General features: G+C 32.8%; 2 protein-coding genes across 2 annotated transcripts; one reads left to right on the forward strand and one right to left on the reverse strand.

The window, feature by feature from the left end:
- Positions 1-4,215: 4,215 nt before the first annotated feature.
- Positions 4,216-17,063, forward strand: LOC131601751 (protein DETOXIFICATION 40-like). The gene is made up of 7 exons (XM_058873634.1): positions 4,216-4,740; positions 5,736-6,367; positions 14,734-14,790; positions 14,880-15,118; positions 16,449-16,567; positions 16,661-16,747; positions 16,827-17,063. The coding sequence occupies exons 1-7, from the start codon at positions 4,375-4,377 to the stop codon at positions 16,890-16,892; spliced, it is 1,566 nt and encodes a 521-aa protein (XP_058729617.1). The 5' UTR covers positions 4,216-4,374; the 3' UTR covers positions 16,893-17,063.
- Positions 17,064-17,168: 105 nt separating this feature from the next.
- Positions 17,169-18,035, reverse strand: LOC131601752 (uncharacterized). The gene has a single exon (XM_058873635.1). The coding sequence runs from the start codon at positions 17,848-17,850 to the stop codon at positions 17,260-17,262; it is 591 nt and encodes a 196-aa protein (XP_058729618.1). The 5' UTR covers positions 17,851-18,035; the 3' UTR covers positions 17,169-17,259.
- Between the last annotated feature and the right edge of the window lie 6,512 nt (positions 18,036-24,547).

A 24,547-nucleotide genomic window follows, 5' to 3' on the forward strand; every position in this document is an offset into this window, starting at 1 on the left:
CGGATAGAGGTAGGGTATACACTTGGCCGAGTATTACACCCAGCCGATGACTACACCTGGCCGAGTATTGTGCCCATCTGAGTTGTAATGCAAGGCATTAGGACGCGTACTAGAGGCATATGGAAAGTCACAGGTACAACTCGGACGTAACGCCTAGTTGTTACGGACAACTTGGCTGTAATCGATGCTTGATGTGCCATTCATGGTTGGATAATAAAGGACGCATAAAATGTCTTAACGATGGAAGCCCCAGAGGCACATCTTAAATGAGGCTTTAAGGGACCAAGCTAAGGCTATAAAAGGAGCTCCCGCAAGAGGGATAAGCAAGACACTTCTCTTGGAACAAAGTGCATCGCTCACTGTAACATCCCGATTTATATTAATATTTTTATTAATTATATTAGTAGTTATATTATTTGGTGTTTTTAATAATTACTTATTTATTTAGTTATTATGTGATATAATAATTATTTAAGTATTTAATTATGTGAGTGTTTGTGTTGTTTGACTTAATTGAGTTATTAGAGAGATATAACTAAATGGGCCTAAGTGGTAGAAACATAATAGATGGATTGGTGGATTAAGCCCAATTGACATAAGAGAGATAGTAAGAGTAGAAAGTTAGGGTTTTAGAGTTGGATTCTCATAACTCATTTTGGGGGAGAAAGAAGAGAGAAGAGAAAGAAGGGAGGAGCACTCGAGAGAAGAAGAAAAATTATGGAGGAAGCCTCAATTTTCGCAGCAAGTTTCAGCATAGAGTCACCTTGGCAAAACAGACACATCTCTCAATCCAACCGTTGGATCGTTGCGGTACTTGGACACAACGTTCTTGACCCATAAAGGTAAGTTCTGACCGTAGCAATTTTGATTTTAAGGGTTTTATGTTCATCTGATAAGCCGATTTTCGAACTGATTTTTAGGTGTGTCTCCAAATAATGTTAGAAAAGATTTCTTTTGGAGAAAAGCTTAGAGCTTTGGTGAAAGAGTCCAAATTTACCAAGGTAAGGGGGAGAATCCTTATTATTATGGGTTAGTATGATGGGGTCAATGGATAGATTAATATGATTTAGGGATTTTGTTCTTCAAATTCTAAGTTTTGACATGTTTAGGGTGAAACCCCTAAATTTCTATGATTTGTGATTATTAGGTTTTAATGATAATCTTTGATATGTGATAATTCATTGTGTTTGAAATTAATATAGTGTGACATTAATTGGTTGATTAAATTAATAGTTGAATTAACTACAATGAGTCTATTTGATTGAAATATACTTGGACTTGAATCAATTATTCGGTTTGTCGATAAATTACGGTATTTTGAGAATTTGATCGTTATTGTGTTTTTGGTTTGAATATTTATGTTGAGAATAATATATTTCTATGTCAATGATGTTTTTTTGAGAATGTTCTCTGTGGGTAGCCCTATGGCATGAATCCTAATGATTAGTTGATTGATTATGAAAGTGTGTATTCATATATATTGGCAAATGTGAATTAACACGAGATAGTATGATTACTAGTGTTAATTGGAATTTGTGTTCGTATTTGATAATTGGCCTATATATGTAAATAGTATATTCGTTATGAATGTGTATATGTACAATTGGTGGATAATTTATAGAGTTGAATTATTGTGATATGCGGAATGTTAAGATGGTAGAGATGATCTTAATTGCATATGTGTTGGTGATCATTGTACATACATTCATAGCATAGTTTGCCTTGAGATAGAGGTGGTTTGCTTTGAAATAGAAGCGATGGCTTGATCCTTGAGATGGATATAAAAGCGGTAAGCTATATGTTTACGTTTGGTGGGCTTTGGTCTTGTCCGGATCGGAAGCGTGGCTAGGATTCTAGATATTGAATCGGAAAGCGGTGAAACGTTGGGTTCAAATTTGGTACCACATGCATAGAGTCACATGTCTTGTATTGAGTCATATTGGTGTTATGTGATGTTTGAATATATGCAATTATGTGATTGTTATGTGTGTATGAGATGTGATAATTGAATTTGGTGATGTTTGGATATATAATTCGGTGATAAATATGAATATGTGATAATGATGGATTGTGTACATATTTGGAATAATAGTATTGAATTCTTTTGAATATTATACTATTGAACTTTGTTGCATACTTAAACATGTGAAATATATTGAATAATACTATTTACATGATTATGCGAGGTGTGATGAATTCCTATGATTGTTAATTAAATCATTGTACTTTATTATACTTTCTTCATAATGATTTGAATTCCCACCTTCTGTTTGAATGTTACCCTTTGTTGGTAACGTGCAGGTTCAGACGCTTAGTAGCTCGTGCGAGGTTAGTCGGAGAGTGTCTGAGTTTTGTTGGGAGTTTAGGTAGTGAGTCAATGCTCTGGTCATGTAACACTGGGTTGGGATTAGTAGTATTGAACTCATGTTTTGTTTTGGATATGTATTGTGATATTATCTTGTGAACATGTATGTTTTGTTATTTGTTGTTGAGAGGCCATAGTGCCGAATATCTTGGATATGACGTTATATTATCTTGTGGATTATTATTGAGATATGATTATGGTATGAGACATCATCATTTATGAAATACATGAGTATTTATTATTTTCGCTGTGAATGCATATTCTTGATGAATTATGACAAGTGAAAGGTGTTACCTTGATGACCAAGTGTAATTGTATATTTGATGATGAATGATTGTTGGTTTTTGAAAGCTTTTAGTTTTTGGAAACGTCGATGTGACGCTCGTTTTTTATATGCATACTTATTTACTCTGATTATATGTTAAATATTAGAGGTATTAGAAAGAGGTGTTACATTAGTGGTATCAGAGCAGGTCGGCCCGTCTGGCTAAGTTGTCGCGTCTGTTGAGTTTGTATGACAGTTGAATGTTGTCAGTGTTTTATTCCTTAGTACGCAACATGTGTGTGAAACATTGTCGGTACTTGTTTGTTTTGTTGCAGGGTTTAGTTTGAGCAAAGTGGGGGAGAAGCTGTGCTTCTTGGATATGTTTCAGTTGTAAGTTGTTGGTGCAATATACTGCTTAAGGAGACAGAGAAAGCAATTTAGAAGTTTGTTGGTTTCCGAATTCGAAGGTAACATGGATTTAAGATTTTGGTTGTTTAACAAGTCGAAACGTCTTGGAATAAGGATAATTGTTATAAGATGGAATTTAGGAAGTTGCTATATTCAACATTGTTGGTGGACTGTGAAGTTATCAGTTTGAGTAACCGTTGCGTAGGATGTTGACGTAAGAATAATGATTAAGCGAAGGATTGCGGTAGACCTAGTCAAGGGATCCTTGGCAAGAGATTGGAAGAGTTGTCGAAGTTGTTGGAACGTTCAAGTCGGAGTTAGAAATGCGAAAAGACGGGTATGATTCCAAGAATAAAAAGCGTTGATAATAGTGTAAAGGAATTATGTTATGATGTTATCACAAGGTGTGTGTCGGCACGTCTGGATGATTTTGGGAGCTATTGAAGTAGGGTAATTTTTGTAACGTAAGAAACACTATTATAGTTTGGTAACGATGGTATGAAACGAATCTCTTGAGGAAATGTATGAAACTGCATACCAATATACTTATGCAAATAAAGTTTTTTCATTCTTTCTAAGTTTAATTATTTCTTTCTGTTCAAACTATCAATTCAACTCAATCAAATCGTTGTTTCCTTTAAACTTTTACTTGTATTTTACTTAACCCTTTTTTCAACACAATTGATATTAAATTCACTACACCTTTAATGCACGCTTTTTTCCGGAGAAATTACAATGTGCCGCAGGATTTTCTAATTTGGTCATTTAATCAACAAATTTAAAATTAAGTGATTGTTTACCAAAATCACAGATGAACAGTTTCCCATTACTTTTTCAACTAATTTTAAGTGTTTTCGCTTCTAATTCAAAGCGAACAACATTCTCAGAGGCCGGCAATGACCGCTAGAAACTTCGTCGGCTCAATAACATCCAACAAATCTTAGGGGTAACTATTTTGAGCCGGCCAAATAGTCAAATAGCTAAAACCCGACTTAATGCCCATCCACTCGCCTAATGAATTACCTTTATCAGATCTTGGTCTATTTTCTATTAAAAAAAAAATCGGAAAATTTGAAAAAGAAAAATTATTAATAAGTATTAGTGAAATCATTGATTAACTTTTATGTGTAAAATCATATCCAAATAGATATTATATACATACCTTTTCATCTTATAATATTATCCATGTTAATACAACTTTACAAATAATAAGTTAAAATCCCGACCTGTAAAACATCTCCTAAGTTATAAAAACCAAACCCAACATAGCACACAGTTTCATCATCCATAATTCCATTTGTTTGGTTCCTTATTCTCAAACCAAATATTCACAAACATGGGAACTACTTCCACTCAAATCCACAAAGATATTGATGAACCATTGCTAGCACCTAATGAACCACCACCACCACAACTACCACCATCATTCACTCATTCATTTGGTTCAAAACATGAATCAGATGGTGAACTTGAAAGAATTCTGTCAGACACAAGTGTTCCTTTTGTTAAACGTGTTGGACTTGCTTCATGGGTTGAGTTTAAGCTGCTTTTTTACCTTGCCGCCCCTGCTGTTATTGTGTACCTTATCAACTATGTGATGTCAATGTCCACTCAAATATTTTGTGGTCATCTTGGTAATTTGGAGCTGGCTGCTGCTTCACTTGGAAATACTGGGATACAAATCTTTGCTTATGGCCTCATGGTATTACTCTATCTCTTATCTCTTAGCATAGTTTATCTTTATGTTTAATCCAACAGTAAAACAATTAAAATCCACCACTTTTGCATTTCTATTTCCTATGCTTTGTATAAAAAAATATTATGCTTTAAGCTTAGTTTATATTTTTTAAATAAATTTATAAATAACTTTTTTTTAAATTCATTTAAATAGTTTTTTACAAAATTTTATTTTAAGTTTTTTTTCTTCTTTTTTCTATGTTTTTTAGATATCAAAATTTTAATTTGAAGCTGTTTTGAATAAATTTTAATTAAAGTTATTTTTGAGATATATCTTTTTGAAAACTATTTTATTTAGATTATATTTAAATTTTTGTAAGAATGAACATTTATGTATATTTTAATTTATAAAAAAATCAATTTGAAATATTTTTGGGATTCTATAGGTGAATGGGGGTTTGCATTTGGTTTTGATTGGTTATTTTTGTTTCTATGTGTCTTTTTCATTTGTTTATCTGGGTTAGGTGTAACCCCCAACTTTCGAAAAACACTTTTTTGTTTGTATATTAAAATTTTCCTTTTCAGAGATAAGTTTAAAATAATTTTATTATTTTAAAATATTTTTTATTAAAATCAATAATAAAAGATATAAAGAAATAATTACTTCTCTAATTATTTTAAAATTAACTTTGTTTTTATATCTTAAATTTTGATAAAAATTAGACTTTATAAGGGTTAGTACAACAAAATTGACCATAGAAATTCTTAATATAATTTCAATCCATAGAAATTAACTTTGTTTTCATTTTTTTTTTGTTATAAAAAAAATAAGAACATCTATAAAACTTGAGACCTAAAATTTTACATTATTCATATTAAATTAAAACGTAATTAAATATTTTTTTGTCTAATAGTTTAATAACTAAAATTTCAATTTTAAAAATGAATAAATAGGTTGTCACCATTTATCATATTCAATATTAATTTTATATTTTTATAAATGGTAATTTTGATAAACAGTTAGGCATGGGGAGTGCAGTTGAGACACTATGTGGACAAGCATTTGGTGCAAAAAAGTATGACATGTTAGGCATATATTTGCAAAGATCCACAGTTCTTCTCACACTAGCTGGTTTAGTATTGACATTAATCTACATATTCTCCAAACCACTTTTGATCTTCCTAGGAGAATCACCAGCAATAGCATCAGCAGCATCACTTTTTGTCTATGGTCTAATCCCCCAAATATTTGCCTATGCGGTAAACTTTCCAATCCAAAAATTCCTTCAAGCACAAAGCATAGTTGCACCAAGTGCATACATATCAGCAGGGACATTGGTTATTCACGTTATACTAAGTTATTTTGTTGTGTACAAAGTTGGACTTGGTTTGTTGGGTGCTTCATTGGTTTTGAGTTTCTCATGGTGGATAATTGTGATAGCACAATTTGTTTACATTGTGAAGAGTGAGAAGTGTAAAGATACATGGAAAGGGTTTAGTTTTCAAGCCTTTTCAGGGTTGCCAGAGTTTTTCAAATTGTCAGCTTCATCAGCAGTGATGCTGTGTTTGGAGACTTGGTATTTTCAAATATTGGTTTTGCTTGCTGGATTACTTCCTCATCCTGAATTGGCTCTTGATTCTCTTTCTATTTGGTAAGTTCTATTTTAATATTATTTATTTATTTATAGAGGCTGTTTTAGGAAATAATAATTGTTTATAATTTATATTCCTATAGTATAAACATTATGGAATTAATCAGGTGATTAGTTTAGGTAGTTGGTGATTAGTCAGACAAAAACTGTGGTGGCTGCGTCTAAGTCAAAACAATTCTCTAAAAAATTTCTTTGAATAAAAATTGAAAACATCATGAAAACTTTGACCTTACATAATAGAAAAAGTAAGAAAGAAACAAATTTCATCGTTAATGGTGAAGTGCGAAGACAACAATTTGAATACAAACTGTTTAAAAAATGTGCCATTGAATGTGGACCATGCTTTCTATTTATTTTATTTTTTAAACAAGAAATATATTAAAAAGAGCAGGGCCCTGTCGGTCTTTTTAGAGGCCGGGACCAATAATAAATATATACCTTTAATAAAAAAATTGAACACTAAATCTTGAATTTTAATTTTTTTTTAGATTTTGTTTTTCCTTTTTAAAGATTAATAATTAAGAAATAATCATATATAAATATAAAAAAGCATACTGGCAAAGAATTTAAGTAGTTTAGTTGGTCAGAACTTTTATTTTTCAATTGTATGACTCAAATTCTATTTGACATTATTTACAAAATTCTTCCTCATTTCTTCTTTTAGAGATTTTATTGACCAAAACTTCTTCATCATCTTGATTGTTCAAAATATATATGCTCTTTGATGAAGATATGAAAGATAATTCTTTGAAAGATCATTTATTTACTGAAATTGTTCTTCCAAAGAATAATTTTGTTACAGATTAAAAGAATAATTTTAACATTTAATTATTTAAATATTTATTTTTAAAAATTTTAATATAATCAAAGTCACATAATTTTTTTATCTGATATATCTAAAAAATAATATTTAAAAAAATTTATTTAATATGACATTAAATTTAAGTGATATTTTAAAATTGAAAAAATAATAACCAAATAATAAATTAAAGAATTAAAAAATAAACCACACTTTATAAAAATTTAAAACTTAAGCCAAATGTGAAATTAAAACAATAAAATTGTTAAATATACAACAGTGGTTATCGAACCCAATATGCACAACTGCAACCAACATTTCGAAAATTTTAACATCTCCGGCTGAGTTATGGTTCCATTTTGAATTAATTACGAAAGACAATTTCTTTATCAATCCCCAACTTTTTTAGAGATCTGCACGAAATTTCTAAAATGCTTTTATATTTCGGAAGTACATATCCGAATTCATCTTTTTTTCTGAAAAAAGGTGATTTCGGAAGTGCACTTCCAAAAATACCTTATTTTTTAGAAAAAAAAGGTGTTTTCAGAAATGAATCTCTCAAATCATCTTTTTTTCAGAAAAAAAGGTGTTTTGAGAAATGCATCTCTGAAATCACGTTTCTTAAAAAAATATATGAATTCGGAGATGCACTTCCGAAATATTGTCTGATGCAGAAGACAAAAAACAAACGAACAAAGCTTCGATTTATCATAAATAATCGAAATTACAAAGATAGATTAACAAGATATTAAAGTTACATATTGATAAACACGGGTAGTTGAGGATGAGTCAACATTTTGATAACGTTAGCTCCCAATCTTTGAGTTCCGTATCTAACTCGATCAGACCCTTCAAAGAAAATAGGTCAAAGTTATCCACAAAACTGCTAAATCTTCGTCGTTCTTGACTTCAAATGGGGTGAACTGGACGTCTCCCTCGTCGTCAAGCGAAGGCAACCATATCAATTCCGCGAATGGCGTTTCGCGCGAGAACCTAAATTGGAACGGCATCGGGTAACTACTGCTGAAGTATACAAAAGCAAGATGGGGGTAGGTTTGTGGCTTGATGTTGATGAAAACGTATAGGTGCATTATTTATTGACTTCTTGGAGTAATGATGACCCATCAATCCTTATCTTGCTATCAGTGGATATTTCGGAAATGCATTTCCGAAATAAGTCATGAAGCATTAAATTTTCGAAAGTGCATTTCCGAATTAAGCAGAAACAGGACAGAAAAATGCAATTTGTTGTGTGTAATCTGTTTTGTCAAATTCCACAAATTGAACCAAATGACAACAACAACAACAAGTAAATGAGAATGACATAAACATTGCCAACATTAAATATATGTACATTATATATGTATTGAATCAGTTTAATTTTACATTCTAGACGATAATACATACAAAAAATGACACACATCCGGTCATTACAAACAAAAAAGATCCGGTCTAAACTAAAATGCCCTGAACGATCCGTTGGCGCTTAAATCTAAAACCGGTAAGTTCTTCGACCTCTCTCTATTTTCCTCCCGCTCTTGCTTCATCATTTGTTCGAACTCTGCTATTCTTTCAAAAAAGAATCCGGCCAAGCGTCCGCCTCTTTTGTATGATGTGTCGTCCACTGACAAGAGGTAGTCGGAATAGGACACACCGACTTCAAAAAAACTTGCGCAAAGTGGCGCGATCTTAGATACCTGATACAAATGATACGGCCGGACCCGTCCAAAGGTGGGCGACTATGAAGCAGAAAAAATGTCTCCGAAAATCCAAATCTCGTCAAATCGGCACACACCGGTCGTACGCACTTGTTATAAGATGGCTCATCTAGGGAAATGACATCCAATTTGAAACTGGTACGTGAGCAGTTAGTGATGGAACAAGGGAATCATGAACTTTATCAAAGTTTTCTTGTTTCTCATAAAGTTGGTCGTAGATGTCCCTATGCGAAGTCAACTCTGAAATAAGTGCCCGTCGAATAAGAGTGTGATTTTCTTCTCCTCTTCCGAGCAAACCGGCAACGGCTCGATACCCATAATTACTGTCGGTGCCCATATTAACTATATTATCAATATATTTATGCATAAATAGCGCATCTCATCGATGTAGATCATCAGAGGTTTTTTAATCAGAGGTGTGCGAGGCGGCTTCGAAACACGTGCTCCTTTGTTAGTACTACATTTGGACTTTGGTGTGGGTGAATCTGAGATCAATGCATCAACATGTTCAAAATAAGAAGGATCTCGTTTAGTTGATGTGTCATCTTGGGTAGTTTTCGGCTTTTTAGACGCACCATTGGTTTTAACCCGTTGAGATGGAGGTTTCATATCGGTGGTCTCCGAAAATGCAATTTTTCGCAATTATTCTTTTATGTTCAATCTCATGGTCTTATCTGCTTTAGAAAACTTATCCATTATCTCTCCCAACTCGCCGGAGATGGTAATTTTGGATTCACCCTCTTGCGTTGGTTCGAATTCAACTTCATCGTTTTAGAAAGTATACAAACACATAGAGGCCTGTAGGTTTTTCTAATTGTGCACCCATATTTTGAACTATCCGGATCCGTTGTCTCCGCCCGCTTCGCTTCATGAAAAATAAAATTCAATCCTGCATGGGATATGTTGTAAATCAATTGCGAGTATAAATTTTTTCCCTTAAACCGGTGTTCTGCAACCGTCTTGCTCCGACCAAACGTTGTTTGAATTTCATTATGTTGATTTTGGAGCATTTGGTTCACGGTGTCTCATACCCTACACAAATCCCCCTTGCTATCACCCAACCATTTCATCAACGCCACATGTGCGGATTCAACTCGATTAGTTGTAGTGCAATCAAGATGTCTAACTCGGTCCGTCCAAGCACAGACAAATTTTTCTTTTACTTTTTCAAGAATAGTACTTTCGACGTAATGACAAAAAGTGTTCAATCCGACACACAATGTCTGAAACTGTACCACTTTCTCGATATACAATTCTTCAAAACGTGCATCTAAAATCTCCCTCCATGCGGCCATTATCTTCTCCACCAAAACACTGACTTTGATGATGTTTCTGTTGTTATCCTTTCTTTCTTTTGTGTCAATCGCGAGTGTGAGCTTAGTTCTCACATTGCATGTTATGTGATACCAACAAAGTAATGCGGTTGATGTCGGGAAGACGGTACCAACCGCATTCATTAGAGCATTATCTCGGTTGGTAATGATGACACTAGGCATATTCTTTTGATCAATCAACAAAGTCTTACATATTCCCAAAGCCCATGTAAATTTATATTCTTTCCCACTTTCCAAAAAAGCAAATCCAACCGAATATGTCTTGTCCGTGGAGGTCACACCAACAATTTCTAGAAGCGGAAGCCTATACTTGTTGATCTTGTACGTCAAATCAATTATAAGAACGGTTGGAAATGTGTTTAACAACTTGATACTTTTCGGGATGAGTCCAAAATATGTCACGCACCATAACTTTGTCCTCACAAGTTCTGAAGCTTGAAACGTATTGGTTATCATCCAAAAGTTTAAAAAGGTGTTGCATTACCGACCTCGGCCCCATTTTCAGGACTTTAAGATTGTACTGTTTATTGTATACTTGCTTGATATTTGAAACACTATCTAGTTTTTTTCGCTTCAAATCCGCAAGTATGTTTCTCGGCGCAACTTTGAGTGTCGTTAATTCCGGAATAACATCCTTGTCTTTGCGAGACAACCGACATGCACTTGGATGCCTGTGTAGATTTGTTTCCAATGCATGATTATGAACTCCACATATGTCGCTAAAACGCCACAATCCATCAATCGTACGAGTTACGCGAAACTTAAACGGACACACACACTTTCTCGATCTCGTGTCATCGTGTTTTAACACCCGGTTTTTTCGTACATACTTCCCACCACTCTTGCAATTCAATACAACAAAAGCTTTCCTTCTACTACTTTCATTATCGCACCTTAATATCATAATGTCAAATCCAAGTTTACCAGCTTCATTTTGGACCCAATCTAGCAAATGTTCACGACAAGCGAAAGTCATATCATTTGTAAATTGTGGTCGAACATCCACCGCAACGCTAATGGTTTTAACATCGTTAACCGACTCATTAGGATTAGCATCTATGTTGACCTCATCCGGGACTACTAACTCATTGGTGACAATATTGTCCGGATGCACCATACCTAACATATGCAAAATACATCAATGATGTTAAAACAATTTTTTTAAATTTAGCATCAGAGTTTATTTCGGAAGTGCACTTCCGAAAATTGTTAGGTGGTGTATTTCGAAAGTGCATTTCCGAACTGACGCAGTTTTCTTCATCAACAAATCAGCAACAATGTAGTGGAATAAGAGATGAAAAATAAGTGCTTTCGAGATGCACTTTCGAAAACACCCAAAAATGAGTGTTTTCGAAAATGCATCTCCGAATTCTAAGAAAATAGGGAAAAATGACTTCGGAGATGCATCTCCGAAGTCAGGGGTATTATTTTGAGGTTCTATTTTTTCTAGGCCCTGGGTTATAGGTGTGTTTTCCCTAGCCCTGACTTGAAAAAGATTATTAGAAATATTCAATTCAAGTTACAAAAGTCAAAAGAGAATTCATAAATAGAAAAGATTACAAACCAAATGAAACATATGTTAAATTAAATAAAGGGGCTTTATAAAATTCATAAAAATTACATTTGTATTTAGTAATATCTCCTATAAAAGACCACTTCCACACTGAGACTTTGATATTCCAAATAACTTCAGAAACAATACATTCATCATTCTTGAATAACCCCTACCTTGAAAAGTAAAAAATTCCAACTGACAGTCATCCAAATAATTCCTTCGTTACCTTTTTTTAACCTTCTTCTTCTTGAAGAAACAAATCCAACGCAAAAAACTCAAACTCGCAGAGTCAACGTAACGATGAGCAATACCAGTCCAGTCTGCAATTTCTTTCCAAACCTGCTTTGAAAAAGCGCGGGAACCCAACATATGCTCTAACAATTTCAATTATGTAACACAAAACACACAGTTTAAACTCGAATTGAGATTCATACCTCTGTGTAATAACTGATACTTCGTAGCAATCCGTATTATTTAATTCCCTCTATTTATTTATTTTTAATATAAGTTATTTTGATATTTTCATATTATTAAATAATATAATTGTTATTATATAAATAATATATTTTTATAAAAAAATTAATTAATTAATTAAATCAAAAATACATTTAAATAATTATAAAAAATATTAATAATATATTAAAATTATAAAACAAATTATTATATGATATTAATTGTTATATCAAAATGACTTATAATAAAAAACATACAAAACATAAAAGAAAAATTTGTAGTAAAACTAGATTTAAAAAAACTTATAAAACTTTTTCTTTTGGGGCCTATACATATAAACATTTTGAACAAGATAAAAAAAGTTCAAAAAAAATTTAATTTTTTAGAATATATTTTAAAATAATAATTTTTTTAAGTTGGTTAAATATAAATTAAAAAATTAATTTTGATATTCTATAACATACATATATATTATAAAAAAATTAAAACATAGTGAAAATTATAATTTTTTTCAAAATAATGTATTTCAGACATAATTTTAATGAAAAACTATTTATAATAGTTTTAAATTTAAGTGATTTTCTAAAATTTTGACTTTAAAAAAAATTGATAAAAAGATAAATTACTTAAAATAACATTTTAAGAAAATTTGTTAAGATCAATTGTTTATTTAAATTCTTTTAAAAAATAATTTATAAAGTTTTTTTTAAAAACGCTACAAAATTATTTAAAAATAAATAAAACAAAGGATTTTGTAAAAATCATTAAGTGAAAGCTATCGCTTTATTAGAGAATGCAAACTAATGCTTTATACTAACTTTATAATAGGAATAAAGTAAAAAATTGCACCCGAGTTTGTACCTAAAAACTCTTAAAAATATTCTTCAAAACACATAGGATCATTATAGACACTAGAAAACAATGCAAGTGGTGTACACTATTGTGAGGTGGAAGTCACATTGTATAGAAAAGCACTCTCTCCCGCTTGAATTATAACCTAAGAGGGTTGTATGCTTACACCTAAAATCCTACACCATGTATTTACACCCTAACAAATAAGGATCTAGATCCTCTCATGTTTCTTTTTTTCAACCTGCCCATTCTGCTTTGATCAAATGGTGGAGAAAAAATGAGGGAAGAAATCAGCATTATAAAATAGGCAAGATCACATGATAAGATTAGATCCAAGGGTTAAAAAATGCACAGGAGAGATGACAGTAGAAGAAAGGCATGAGAGGATCCATTTCCAACAAATAAAGTATAACCCATCTATTTTTTTTTTTCAAAACAAATAAAAAAAATAATGATTAAACAATTTAGAAAATCAAAACCATATATAATACAGTGTAGTGTTACTTTTTAGTGTACAAGTAACATTTCTCATAACCTAAATATTTTTTTTAGATTCATGTTTTGGTGACACCAAAAACTACATCAACACTGTATATACATACGGTTACTTGTACTTATATTTTTTTTATAATTTTTGTGCTAGAGTTAAATTGTTTAAGAAAATATAAGGTGTAGATACGGTGTACTGTATAGACTTTTCAGTATACACATAGCACCCCTTATTGATTTGATCTACATTTAAGGTTAGATATATTCATTATTCAATGAATCTAAAAAGTGAATATTTATTTATAATAATGGCCAAATGGAGTAGAAAAGTAACTTTAGGACTCATATATTTATTTATTTACTTGTGTGTTACTCTTATCCAATGTGGATGATTTTCTCAAGCAAAACTGAACCGTTATTTAGTTAGTGAACCAAACTATATTATAAAAATGATTCTAGAACCGAATCAAAATTGAAACCAAATCCAAATTGGAAGTCAATTGAATCGAAACTAAAAATTAAAAATTAAAAAAAGTTTTAATTAATTTTTTTAAAAGAAAAATTAAAAATAGTTTAACATTAGATTTTTTAATAAATGGTTCAGTATGGAAAAAAAATTAACTTCTAACAATTTGGTATAGTTCTAAAACGGTATATCAAACCAATAATTTTGATTGGGTTCATTTCACTTTTTTTCTATATCACGAACAATACTAGAGATGATCCACACCTCTCTGTTTAAAGTGTGGTTAAATATGTAAAATATCTTTAACTTGTGTGCGCTCTTGAATGCTCATACTGATGACCGCAAGACAAGATTACTACATTCCTCTTAGATAATTCAATTTGCTCTTCTTCAAGTTGGCCTTCGTCTTCACAAGCTCCTAATGCAACAATTTGATATTTTTCTTCAAATTGTTTTTCCAGCACATCATCATTTTTTCAAGGCCATCCCAATCAAATTCAATTATCGTTTAATCTATTTTTAACTATTTCGGTAAATTTGAAATTAGAATTTCTCGGATTAGCTATTAAAAATTAAATTAAATTTTTTCAAAACTTATTTTCATAACAACATCGTCAAAATCAAAACTTTAATTGTAATTTTTTCAAAACTTATATTAATTTTCCTCTTAATGTAATGTCAATGTATTTCTATATTGCAGTGCCACAGTGTCCGGATGGACATTCATGATCTCAGTTGGATTTAACGCAGCAGCAAGGTTTGATTCTCTTTCTTTTACATTTATTCAATTCTATTCATAATTCTTGAGATTGAAACTTCTAACTTGATGTTTTGATAATCATGCAGTGTGAGAGTGAGCAATGAATTAGGAGCCGGAAATCCAAAATCAGCCTCATTTTCTGTGGTGGTGGTGACAGTGATTTCATTCATAATATGTGTTATTTTAGCACTTGTGGTTCTTGCATTAAGGGATGTTATTAGCTATGTCTTCACGGACGGTGAAGAAGTTGCTGCTGCTGTCTCGGATCTTTGTCCTCTTCTCGCTCTTGCCATTGCTCTCAATGGCGTTCAACCTGTCTTATCTGGTATGGTTATCTAATATCTTTCATTATTCATTTATTTCAATTTTGGTTTGGTTAACTATGGTTGGGTTCGAATCTTGACGAGATAAGGAGAGTCATTAGATCTTGATTGAAATTTGTTAGCGCTCTAACTCTGCAATAATGTTCTCATTAACTAAGTTGTCATGTTTAGTGATTATTTGTTCAGGAAAGATATCATAACCTTTTAACATGTCTGATTGGATTTTAGCACTGTTTGATCTTCTAAGGTTTTGTTTAGTAGTCTTAGTGTTTAGTTTTCCCTCTTTTAATACAGTATTTGTGTTGAGCGCTCAATTCTATCTTCATTGGTAGGGATTGTCTTTTATGCCTAGTTTCTAGTTCCACTCTTTATTCTCATCACATATCACATCTTTATTTTATTACCATTTTATTTTCTTTTGGAGCATACAATTTGTATTCGCCAGTTGAGTGAAGTGAAGACTTGTGCGAACCATTGCTTTGATCTTGTCATCAACGTTTCTTCTGATTTGCTATGTTTTTGACCTGTCCATGTCTTATGTGTTGTCTTGTTCATCAATATTTATTTTTGGAATTCTATTTATGATGTGAACGTTTGTCGAAACTACATTATTTTAGAACGTGTGAGACATTTTCTTCCCTTTCTACATGCTTATGGGAACTCGAAATTCGCTTCGGGCTCCTTAGCCTAGATTGGGGAAAATGTTCAGGACAGGCCAAAATAGTGTCACATTGCTTGAGAATCGAGACTAAAGGTAGTTTATATACAACCTTAATCCACCTGAACCCAATGCGGAGCTTTTTCTAAAAAAAATAAAATTGTGAAGCTTCTAACACTCAAAGCGGACAATACATCGTAGCCGCAGTAGTGCGGACCTGAAGTTGACTTGAACACTACCTATTAACAAACAGTTACTTATAACTTTTATAACAAAGTTATAACTTAACACAATTAATTACAAACTTTATCAATAAAACTATAATTCAGCACACTATTAATTCAAATTTTAAAAACAAAATCACAACTCAACTCAAAATTTGTTACAAACTTTCCGAATAAAAACAATATAGAACACTCTTTCCCCCACAACTTTCACCCATTTTTACAACCACAACATATTTATATACGGTAATATATATTTTTTGTTTTTTAAAATTTTTTTTCTTTATCTTAGTTTGTGTGTCACAATTAAAATGATTTGAAAAAGTGATAGTGTATATAGAGTGTAATGAAAATTGAGTGTAAGTATAGCATATCATTTCTATATAAGGTAAATCATTGTGGTTAGAGAAAAAATAACATATTAAATTATATATTATATATGCATGAAAGGTGTCGCTGTTGGGTGTGGATGGCAAACATTTGTTGCGTATGTAAACGTAGGATGTTATTATGGAATTGGCATACCGTTGGGTTCGGTTCTTGGATTCTATTTCAAATTCGGTGCTAAGGTATCATTTTCCATTTTCCAACAAAAGCCTTTTCTTGTTCCCTTTCTTTTAGCTCTTATTTATTGCTTATTCAATTTCATTTTTTCTGTATAGGGAATATGGTTGGGAATGCTAGCTGGCACAGTTCTACAAACAATCATTTTATTATACGTCACATTTCGAACCGATTGGAATAAAGAGGTTCAAATCACTCAAACACTCTCTCCTACCAATGTGAATTTCTTAATATATATAATGAATGTATCATGTTATTTTGCAGGTTGTGGAATCAAATAAGAGACTCAATAAGTGGGAGGGCAAGACCGAACCACTACTTAAGAATTAACTAATAACCTCTTAACTCTTCTGTAACGCTATTAATTAACCGATTATAATAAGTTCAAATAAATTACAGATGAAATATTCTGTGTACTAGGATGAGTGACCTCTTGAAAAATTATCCTGTTACAATAATTTGTAATATTAATAAATCAACATCGGTATATTATTATGATAATATTCATCTGAAAAGTCCTAATGTTACATCTCATTTATGATATTTATAAATTAATAATGTTTGAAAAAAATTAGCATATTCTACGAAAATACACTTGTGAGTATATATTTTCCCACCTATTTATTTATTTTTATTTTTGTAAATAAACACGAATATTAACTAAAATTACAATGATAATAAATACGGAGAACAATAATCACACCTTGATTCTGGTTACGCAGTTCGAATGAGTATACAAGGAACTTATGTTAAAGAAGATATTGCAAAAGATATCAACAGTAGCTTTCATCTTGAAAATCTTGATAAAATGCACTTTTCCATGAAATGTTGCCTTTGCTGTCAAATTGAAAGAACCATCTTCAATATCTTCAAGAAAAGTTTCATCAGAAATTAACTTTCCACTCATAAGACCAGCAGTAGTTGTCACATTAGTTGTTCTACGAGCGGGGAGAAGCTTCGGTTCGAGAGGAACATTGGCGATTACAGTGTCTTGATAGTTTAGGTAACCAGTGGCATTTTTGCTCTTGAAGCTTCCGTAGTTTGGGTTCACTATTGTGATTAACATTTTTAGAGGCACACTTGTTGAGTTTGGTTGGAAAAATTCAAGGTCTTTGAGGCCTAGTGGGTAGACAGTTACATCTGGGTTCTTGGGTTTGAAGATTGTGAAAACTAGTGACAATATGACAGTGGCAACAATGATGAAGAAAATTATGGACACCAACAAGCATATTTTGAGGCCTTTTGTGGTCATGGTTTTTGGTTCGGTTGGGCTTTTGGGGTAATCCATGTAGTTAATATCAAAGGTTGCTTTTGGGTGAAAAAAATTGAATAAAGATGGGCACAGGACAAGATGATTTATGAGTCTCTGTTGGATTCTATTTCTCTTGAACTTTGTGAGGATAGGGATGTTGCTATTTGCTACTATATATAATGTGGTTTAGTTTGTTATGATAACTTGATTTTGAGGGGTTGGTTGGCAAATATCAAAATCAAAAGTTGGATGTGGCCTAAAGTTTTGGTCACTTGATTCTTATTTAAGAGAGCAAAGCATTAAAACAAATATGAGTGTCTTAGTCGATGCTATGGATAATCAAGACTTTTATGAAAAAAGAATTAAATGTGTATACGCATCAACTAAATAATTGTTTAAGTTTGAGAATATCTAATTAATAATATCTAATTAGCTTTTGGTTATAATTAAATTAGTGATAGTTTAGTCTATGGAAAAATAGGTGATACACTGAAAGTGTAAAATAATTTTACACTGTCAATCGGTCACAACCATATATCTAATTACAATATATTTTTAATTTTTTTAAAAATTAATGACATGTGATCAGTGCATTTTAATGCACATTCCTCTACGTTTGTACTTATACATTTCCATGATTTGCTTGTCTTATTTTTGTATTTTATAATGTTTTTATATTTTAATTTATTTTTATTGTTATTTGATTTTCGTATTTAATTTTCAGCTTTAACAGTCTGCACGGAAACGATCATATCTGGAGTTTCAGGAATCCGATTGAGGCGTTCTAATAATCGCCGGAAAGCTAAGAGAAAGAGCTACAATTTTCGTGTTGGAGTCGAAGTCAAATTCTGAACTCATAATTTCCAGAAATTCGTTGAAGTTGCAGCACTAGTTTTTTATTTAGTTTTGGATCGTTAGTTTTGGGCCTGGGTTATGTCTGTTTGACCCAGTTGAGTTATGACCCGAATTCTTGTTTCTCTCTAGTACCTAGGTCTGGCCGTAGTGTTCATATCACTTTTTACTTTTCACCAAATAATTTTGAAAGCTTTGTACGAATGATGAGGAACTAATCCCCGAAGGCAATTTCTGCTGGTTATGGTTTCCGCCGATACTTTGAGGTTCTTATATTTTCCAATTAATCTATTTCCTTTCAATTATAATTTTTGATATGTTGTTTGCTTAATTCGATATTATCCAAGGTTAGATTGATTAATTTCGATGATTGCATGTTCCTATACTTTAATCGCGTTTGCTTAATCCGCGTATGTTTGTCGTGTTTGCTTAATTCACGATTGCTATATATAATCCGTTTGCTTAATTCGGGAATTAGGAATATACATCACATAATATCAATTGCGCTTGTATAATTGTTTTTATAATCGAAAAGGGAATAGAATCCGCTTGTGAGTTGGAAATTATTTGGATCGATGATAAGTTAGGAAGCTAAAACAGTAGATTAATCGTTTCAACTTATTTTGATAATCACTTATTTTAAACACTTTTTGTTAATCAGAAACCAAAAAACCCCCTAAATCAATTTACCTTTGGTTAATAATCAACGAGATTCCTTGTGATACGATACGCGAGTCACTTGTCGCTTTCTACGGTTTTATTCAAAACAACTCGTTTTTGATCTGCGCGCGACAGCGGATCAAATTGGCGCCGTTGCCGGGGATTCTTGTCGTTATTAACTAATTTTAGAGTCTTAGGTTTAGTGTTTGTGCGTTTAGGCCATAGGTTCCCCACGGTTTTGGCCAATTCGCGTTTTGAGTCGAAAAAAATCGGTTTTTGGAAAAATTGTGTTCGATTGTAAAACGTTTTTGCCTACTGGAAGCAGAAAAATCGTGTGATCAATACTCCCTTACTCTATCGACCCAAAATTTCCAAATTCCTCTTTTTTCTATTTTTAATTAATTATTTACTGTTTTGTCAGTTTTGAAAAAATCCAAAAAAATTCCCAAAATTGTTATTTGTCTTAATTAGTTTAAATTTTGTGTTTTTATATTTTTCTAAATTTATTTTAATCGTTTTCCTTCTTTCTATTTCTTTCTGCCTATATGGGACATAATTGATATTTCTGTGTTTGTTGAACCATGGCTGAACAAAGAACTTTGACGCAGTTGCCTGTTCCTAATGTGAACTACAATGGTTTATGTATTGACTATCCTGCGACTGATACACCTTTTGAATTGGAATATGGTTTAACACATTTGTTGCCTAGGTTTAATGGTTTTGCAGGTGAGGATCCGCATATGCATCTGAATGAATTTCAGGTTGTGTGCTCTGCACCTTCCGAACCTTCACTGGAGGATATTGTCAAACAAATGGCTGCAAATAATCTTCAGTATCAACAACACATAGATTCTACTCTTCAGACTTTGCAAACACAGATTGGACAACTTGCCACTTTGATGAATGCCATGCAGCAAGCTCAAGGATCAAACCAACAACCCTTGGATGAGCAATCTATTTTTCAAATAGAGTTGCTTTCAGAAAATGTTGATGTTATTTGTACTGATTCGTTTGCAGATGATTTTCCATCATTGTCTGGTTTTAATGATGTTTACTCTTGTGATGTTTGTACTGACACTAATATTTGCTCTGTTTGTGCTGAAATTGAGCTTGCCTTGCAAAATGATATTCTTACTGCAGATGAGGTTGCAAATGAAGTTGTTCATGTAGATGAAGCTCTCGACACCCTGGCTGCCCGGAACAAACCATCCATTGAACAACCACCTTCCCGAGAGCTGAAACAAATTCCTCAAAATCTTAAATATGCTTATTTAGAGATGAATGAAAAACTTCCGGTTATAATTTCTTCTAAACTTTATTTTGATCAAGAAAGTAAGTTTTTGCAGGTTTTGAAGAAGCATAACAAAGGAATTGGATGGACCTTGGATGACATTTATGATATTAGTTCGTCCATGTGTGTGCATAGGATCTCACTTGAAGATGTAGCAAAAGTAGTGAGGCAACCCCATAACCTTTGGTTCCTTGATGTTGTGAAAGATGAGAGCACCTTCACGTGCCCATTTGACACTTTTACTTTTAGAAGAACATTCTTTGATCCTGGAATAAAAGGCGAAGGAGCTAAACCACTTTTTAAGGACGATGAGAATTATCAAAAGCTAGTCCATGAGAGCCCCACTTTGGAAGAAGAGAATATAGAAGACCTCTCTTTGGGAAAGGCAGCTTATGTGATCACTTATCCCCCTTGACTACTCGGGTGTGTTCTTTCCTTTCTCTCACTCATATTTTATATTATTGTTCTTTCATTGAGGACAATGTATGTCTTAAGTGTGGGGGAGAGAATCATTTATTTGTTTTGTTTTCTTTCAATTTTTTTTTGTTTTTGTTTTAATTTCAACCAATAAAAAAATGCATCTTCTTGAAAGTTTTACGCTATAGACTGATTTGAGTCGAGTTTGCGGAGACGTGGGAAAAATTCATAAGATCGGTATCGTTCTAACACCGTAAGTCTCCTGCATATGGAAATCGATTTGAATTTTTTTATTATGTTTTAGCCTTAAATTCTCATTCTCTGACAGCTCTTGAGTAGTTTATTTCAGCAGTCGGCACCATCTCTCACACACTTTACGCAGGGAAGCCGATGAATATAAGTGAATGTTCCGAAAAGAAAAAAAAGAAAAGAAAAAGGTAATACACCTTCTAAGTTTGGTGATCCTCACCCGGTCACTTAACCCAACGGTTGTGTAATCTTCAAAAAAAAGTTTTCAAAACTCTGTGTTAGTTGGTTCAGCGGTTTCTGGTGCTGAACTTGGTAGGGAGGATTACGGTCCGATCCCCCGCAACTACATCTGAGTAAGCAAAGGGTTATGCCACGCAAGTACCGGAACCCCGTGCAAAAGGATCAGAGTCACTGACCGGTTGTCCTGCTATAAGTGTGTGGAGATAACGGGCTTAATGTGATTGCGCCTGAATGAAAAAGAGCAAAAAGGATGAGTAAGTTAGGCTATGGTATAATAATATGGTTTGAATTGGTTTGTGTATTTAGGAGGCTTATGTCTGCATATCTGTGGTTAGTGTTCTTACGATGTCCTTAGTGTGCAAGATTAGTACCTGTCGATGCAAACTTACCCGAAGAAGATTGGTAGCCTAGGATGAGTAACTGTTGATGTATTTCTGCTTTCTTTGTTTTGTTTTTCATTTTGCTCAGAGTGCAAAAGTTCAAGTGTGGGGGAATTTGATCAGTGCATTTTAATACACATTCCTCTACGTTTGTACTTATACATTTCCATGATTTGCTTGTCTTATTTTTGTATTTTATAATGTTTTTATATTTTAATTTATTTTTATTGTTATTTGATTTTCGTATTTAATTTTCAGCTTTAACAGTCTGCACCGAAACGATCATATCTGGAGTTTCAGGAATCCGATTGAGGCGTTCTAATAATCGCCGGAAAGCTAAGAGAAAGAGCTACAATTTTCGTGTTGGAGTCGAAGTCAAATTCTGAACTCATAATTTCCAGAAATTCGTTGAAGTTGCAGCACTAGTTTTTTATTTAGTTTTGGATCGTTAGTTTTGGGCCTGGGTTATGTCTGTTTGACCCAGTTGAGTTATGACCCGAATTCTTGTTTCTCTCTAGTACCTATGTCTGGCCGTAGTGTTCATATCACTTTTTACTTTTCACCAAATAATTTTGAAAGCTTTGTACGAATGATGAGGAACTAATCCCCGAAGGCAATTTCTGCTGGTTATGGTTTCCGCCGATACTTTGAGGTTCTTATATTTTCCAATTAATCTATTTCCTTTCAATTATAATCTTTGATATGTTGTTTGCTTAATTCGATATTATCCAAGGTTAGATTGATTAATTTCGATGATTGCATGTTCCTATACTTTAATCGCGTTTGCTTAATCCGCGTATGTTTGTCGTGTTTGCTTAATTCACGATTGCTATATATAATCCGTTTGCTTAATTCGGGAATTAGGAACATACATCACATAATATCAATTGCGCTTGTATAATTGTTTTTATAATCGAAAAGGGAATAGAATCCGCTTGTGAGTTGGAAATTATTTGGATCGATGATAAGTTAGGAAGCTAAAACAGTAGATTAGTCGTTTCAACTTATTTTGATAATCACTTATTTTAAACACTTTTTGTTAATCAGAAACCAAAAAACCCCCTAAATCAATTTACCTTTGGTTAATAATCAACGAGAATCCTTGTGATACGATACGCGAGTCACTTGTCACTTTCTACGGTTTTATTCAAAACAACTCGTTTTTGATCTGCGCGCGACAGCGGATCAAATTGGCGCCGTTGCCGGGGATTCTTGTCGTTATTAACTGATTTTAGAGTCTTAGGTTTAGTGTTTGTGCGTTTAGGCCATAGGTTCCCCACGGTTTTGGCCAATTCGCGTTTTGAGTCGAAAAAAATCGGTTTTTGGAAAAATTGTGTTCGATTGTAAAACGTTTTTGCCTACTGGAAGCAGAAAAATCGTGTGATCAATACTCCCATACTCTATCGACCCAAAATTGCCAAATTCCTCCTTTTTCTATATTTAATTAATTATTTACTGTTTTGTCAGTTTTGAAAAAATCCAAAAAAATTCCCAAAATTCTTATTTGTCTTAATTAGTTTAAATTTTGTGTTTTTATATTTTTTTAAATTTATTTTAATCGTTTTCCTTCTTTCTATTTCTTTCTGCCTATATGGGACATAATTGATATTTCTGTGTTTGTTGAACCATGGCTGAACAAAGAACTTTGACGCAGTTGCCTGTTCCTAATGTGAACTACAATGGTTTATGTATTGACTATCCTGCGACCGATACACCTTTTGAATTGGAATATGGTTTAACACATTTGTTGCCTAGGTTTAATGGTTTTGCAGTTGAGGATCCGCATATGCATCTGAATGAATTTCAGGTTGTGTGCTCCGCACCTTCCGAACCTTCACTTGAGGATATTGTCAAACAAATGGCTGCAAATAATCTTCAGTATCAACAACACATAGATTCTACTCTTCAGACTTTGCAAACACAGATTGGACAACTTGCCACTTTGATGAATGCCATGCAGCAAGCTCAAGGATCAAACCAACAACCCTTGGATGAGCAATCTATTTTTCAAATAGAGTTGCTTTCAGAAAATGTTGATGTTATTTGTACTGATTCGTTTGCAGATGATCTTCCATCATTGTCTTGTTTTAATGATGTTTACTCTTGTGATGTTTGTACTGACACTAATATTTGCTCTGTTTGTGCTGAAATTGAGCTTGCCTTGCAAAATGATATTCTTACTGCAGATGAGGTTGCAAATGAAGTTGTTCATGTAGATGAAGCTCTCGACACCCTGGCTGCCCGGAACAAACCATCCATTGAACAACCACCTTTCCGAGAGCTGAAACAAATTCCTCAAAATCTTAAATATGCTTATTTAGAGATGAATGAAAAACTTCCGGTTATAATTTCTTCTAAACTTTATTTTGATCAAGAAAGTAAGTTTTTGCAGGTTTTGAAGAAGCATAACAAAGGAATTGGATGGACCTTGGATGACATTTATGATATTAGTTCGTCCATGTGTGTGCATAGGATCTCACTTGAAGATGTAGCAAAAGTAGTGTTGAAGCGGTAAAGCGGCAAGCAACAAAAGTTTTGGAAGTATTCATCCGGGAATTATCGTGTCCACAGAGATTGGTGAGAAGAACTGCAGTTCGACTATCTCGCGTTCTAAGTTTCATGATTTGGGTGCGGAAAGGTAAAT

The sequence above is a fragment of the Vicia villosa genome, linkage group LG5 (assembly GCF_029867415.1).
Source record: "Vicia villosa cultivar HV-30 ecotype Madison, WI linkage group LG5, Vvil1.0, whole genome shotgun sequence".
Classification (NCBI taxonomy): Eukaryota; Viridiplantae; Streptophyta; class Magnoliopsida; order Fabales; family Fabaceae; genus Vicia; species Vicia villosa.

What these genes read in the sequence shown, in the direction of transcription:
- LOC131601751 (XM_058873634.1), top strand. Translation starts at nt 4,375, where the DNA reads ATGGGAACTACTTCCACTCAAATCCACAAAGATATTGATGAACCATTG. An exon ending in CGTTCAACCTGTCTTATCTG is followed by an intron (nt 15,119 to 16,448) that starts GTATGGTTATCT and finishes TATGCATGAAAG; the next exon opens with GTGTCGCTGTTGGGTGTGGA. An exon ending in ATTTCAAATTCGGTGCTAAG is followed by an intron (nt 16,568 to 16,660) that starts GTATCATTTTCC and finishes TTTTCTGTATAG; the next exon opens with GGAATATGGTTGGGAATGCT.
- LOC131601752 (XM_058873635.1), bottom strand. Translation starts at nt 17,850, where the DNA reads ATGGATTACCCCAAAAGCCCAACCGAACCAAAAACCATGACCACAAAA.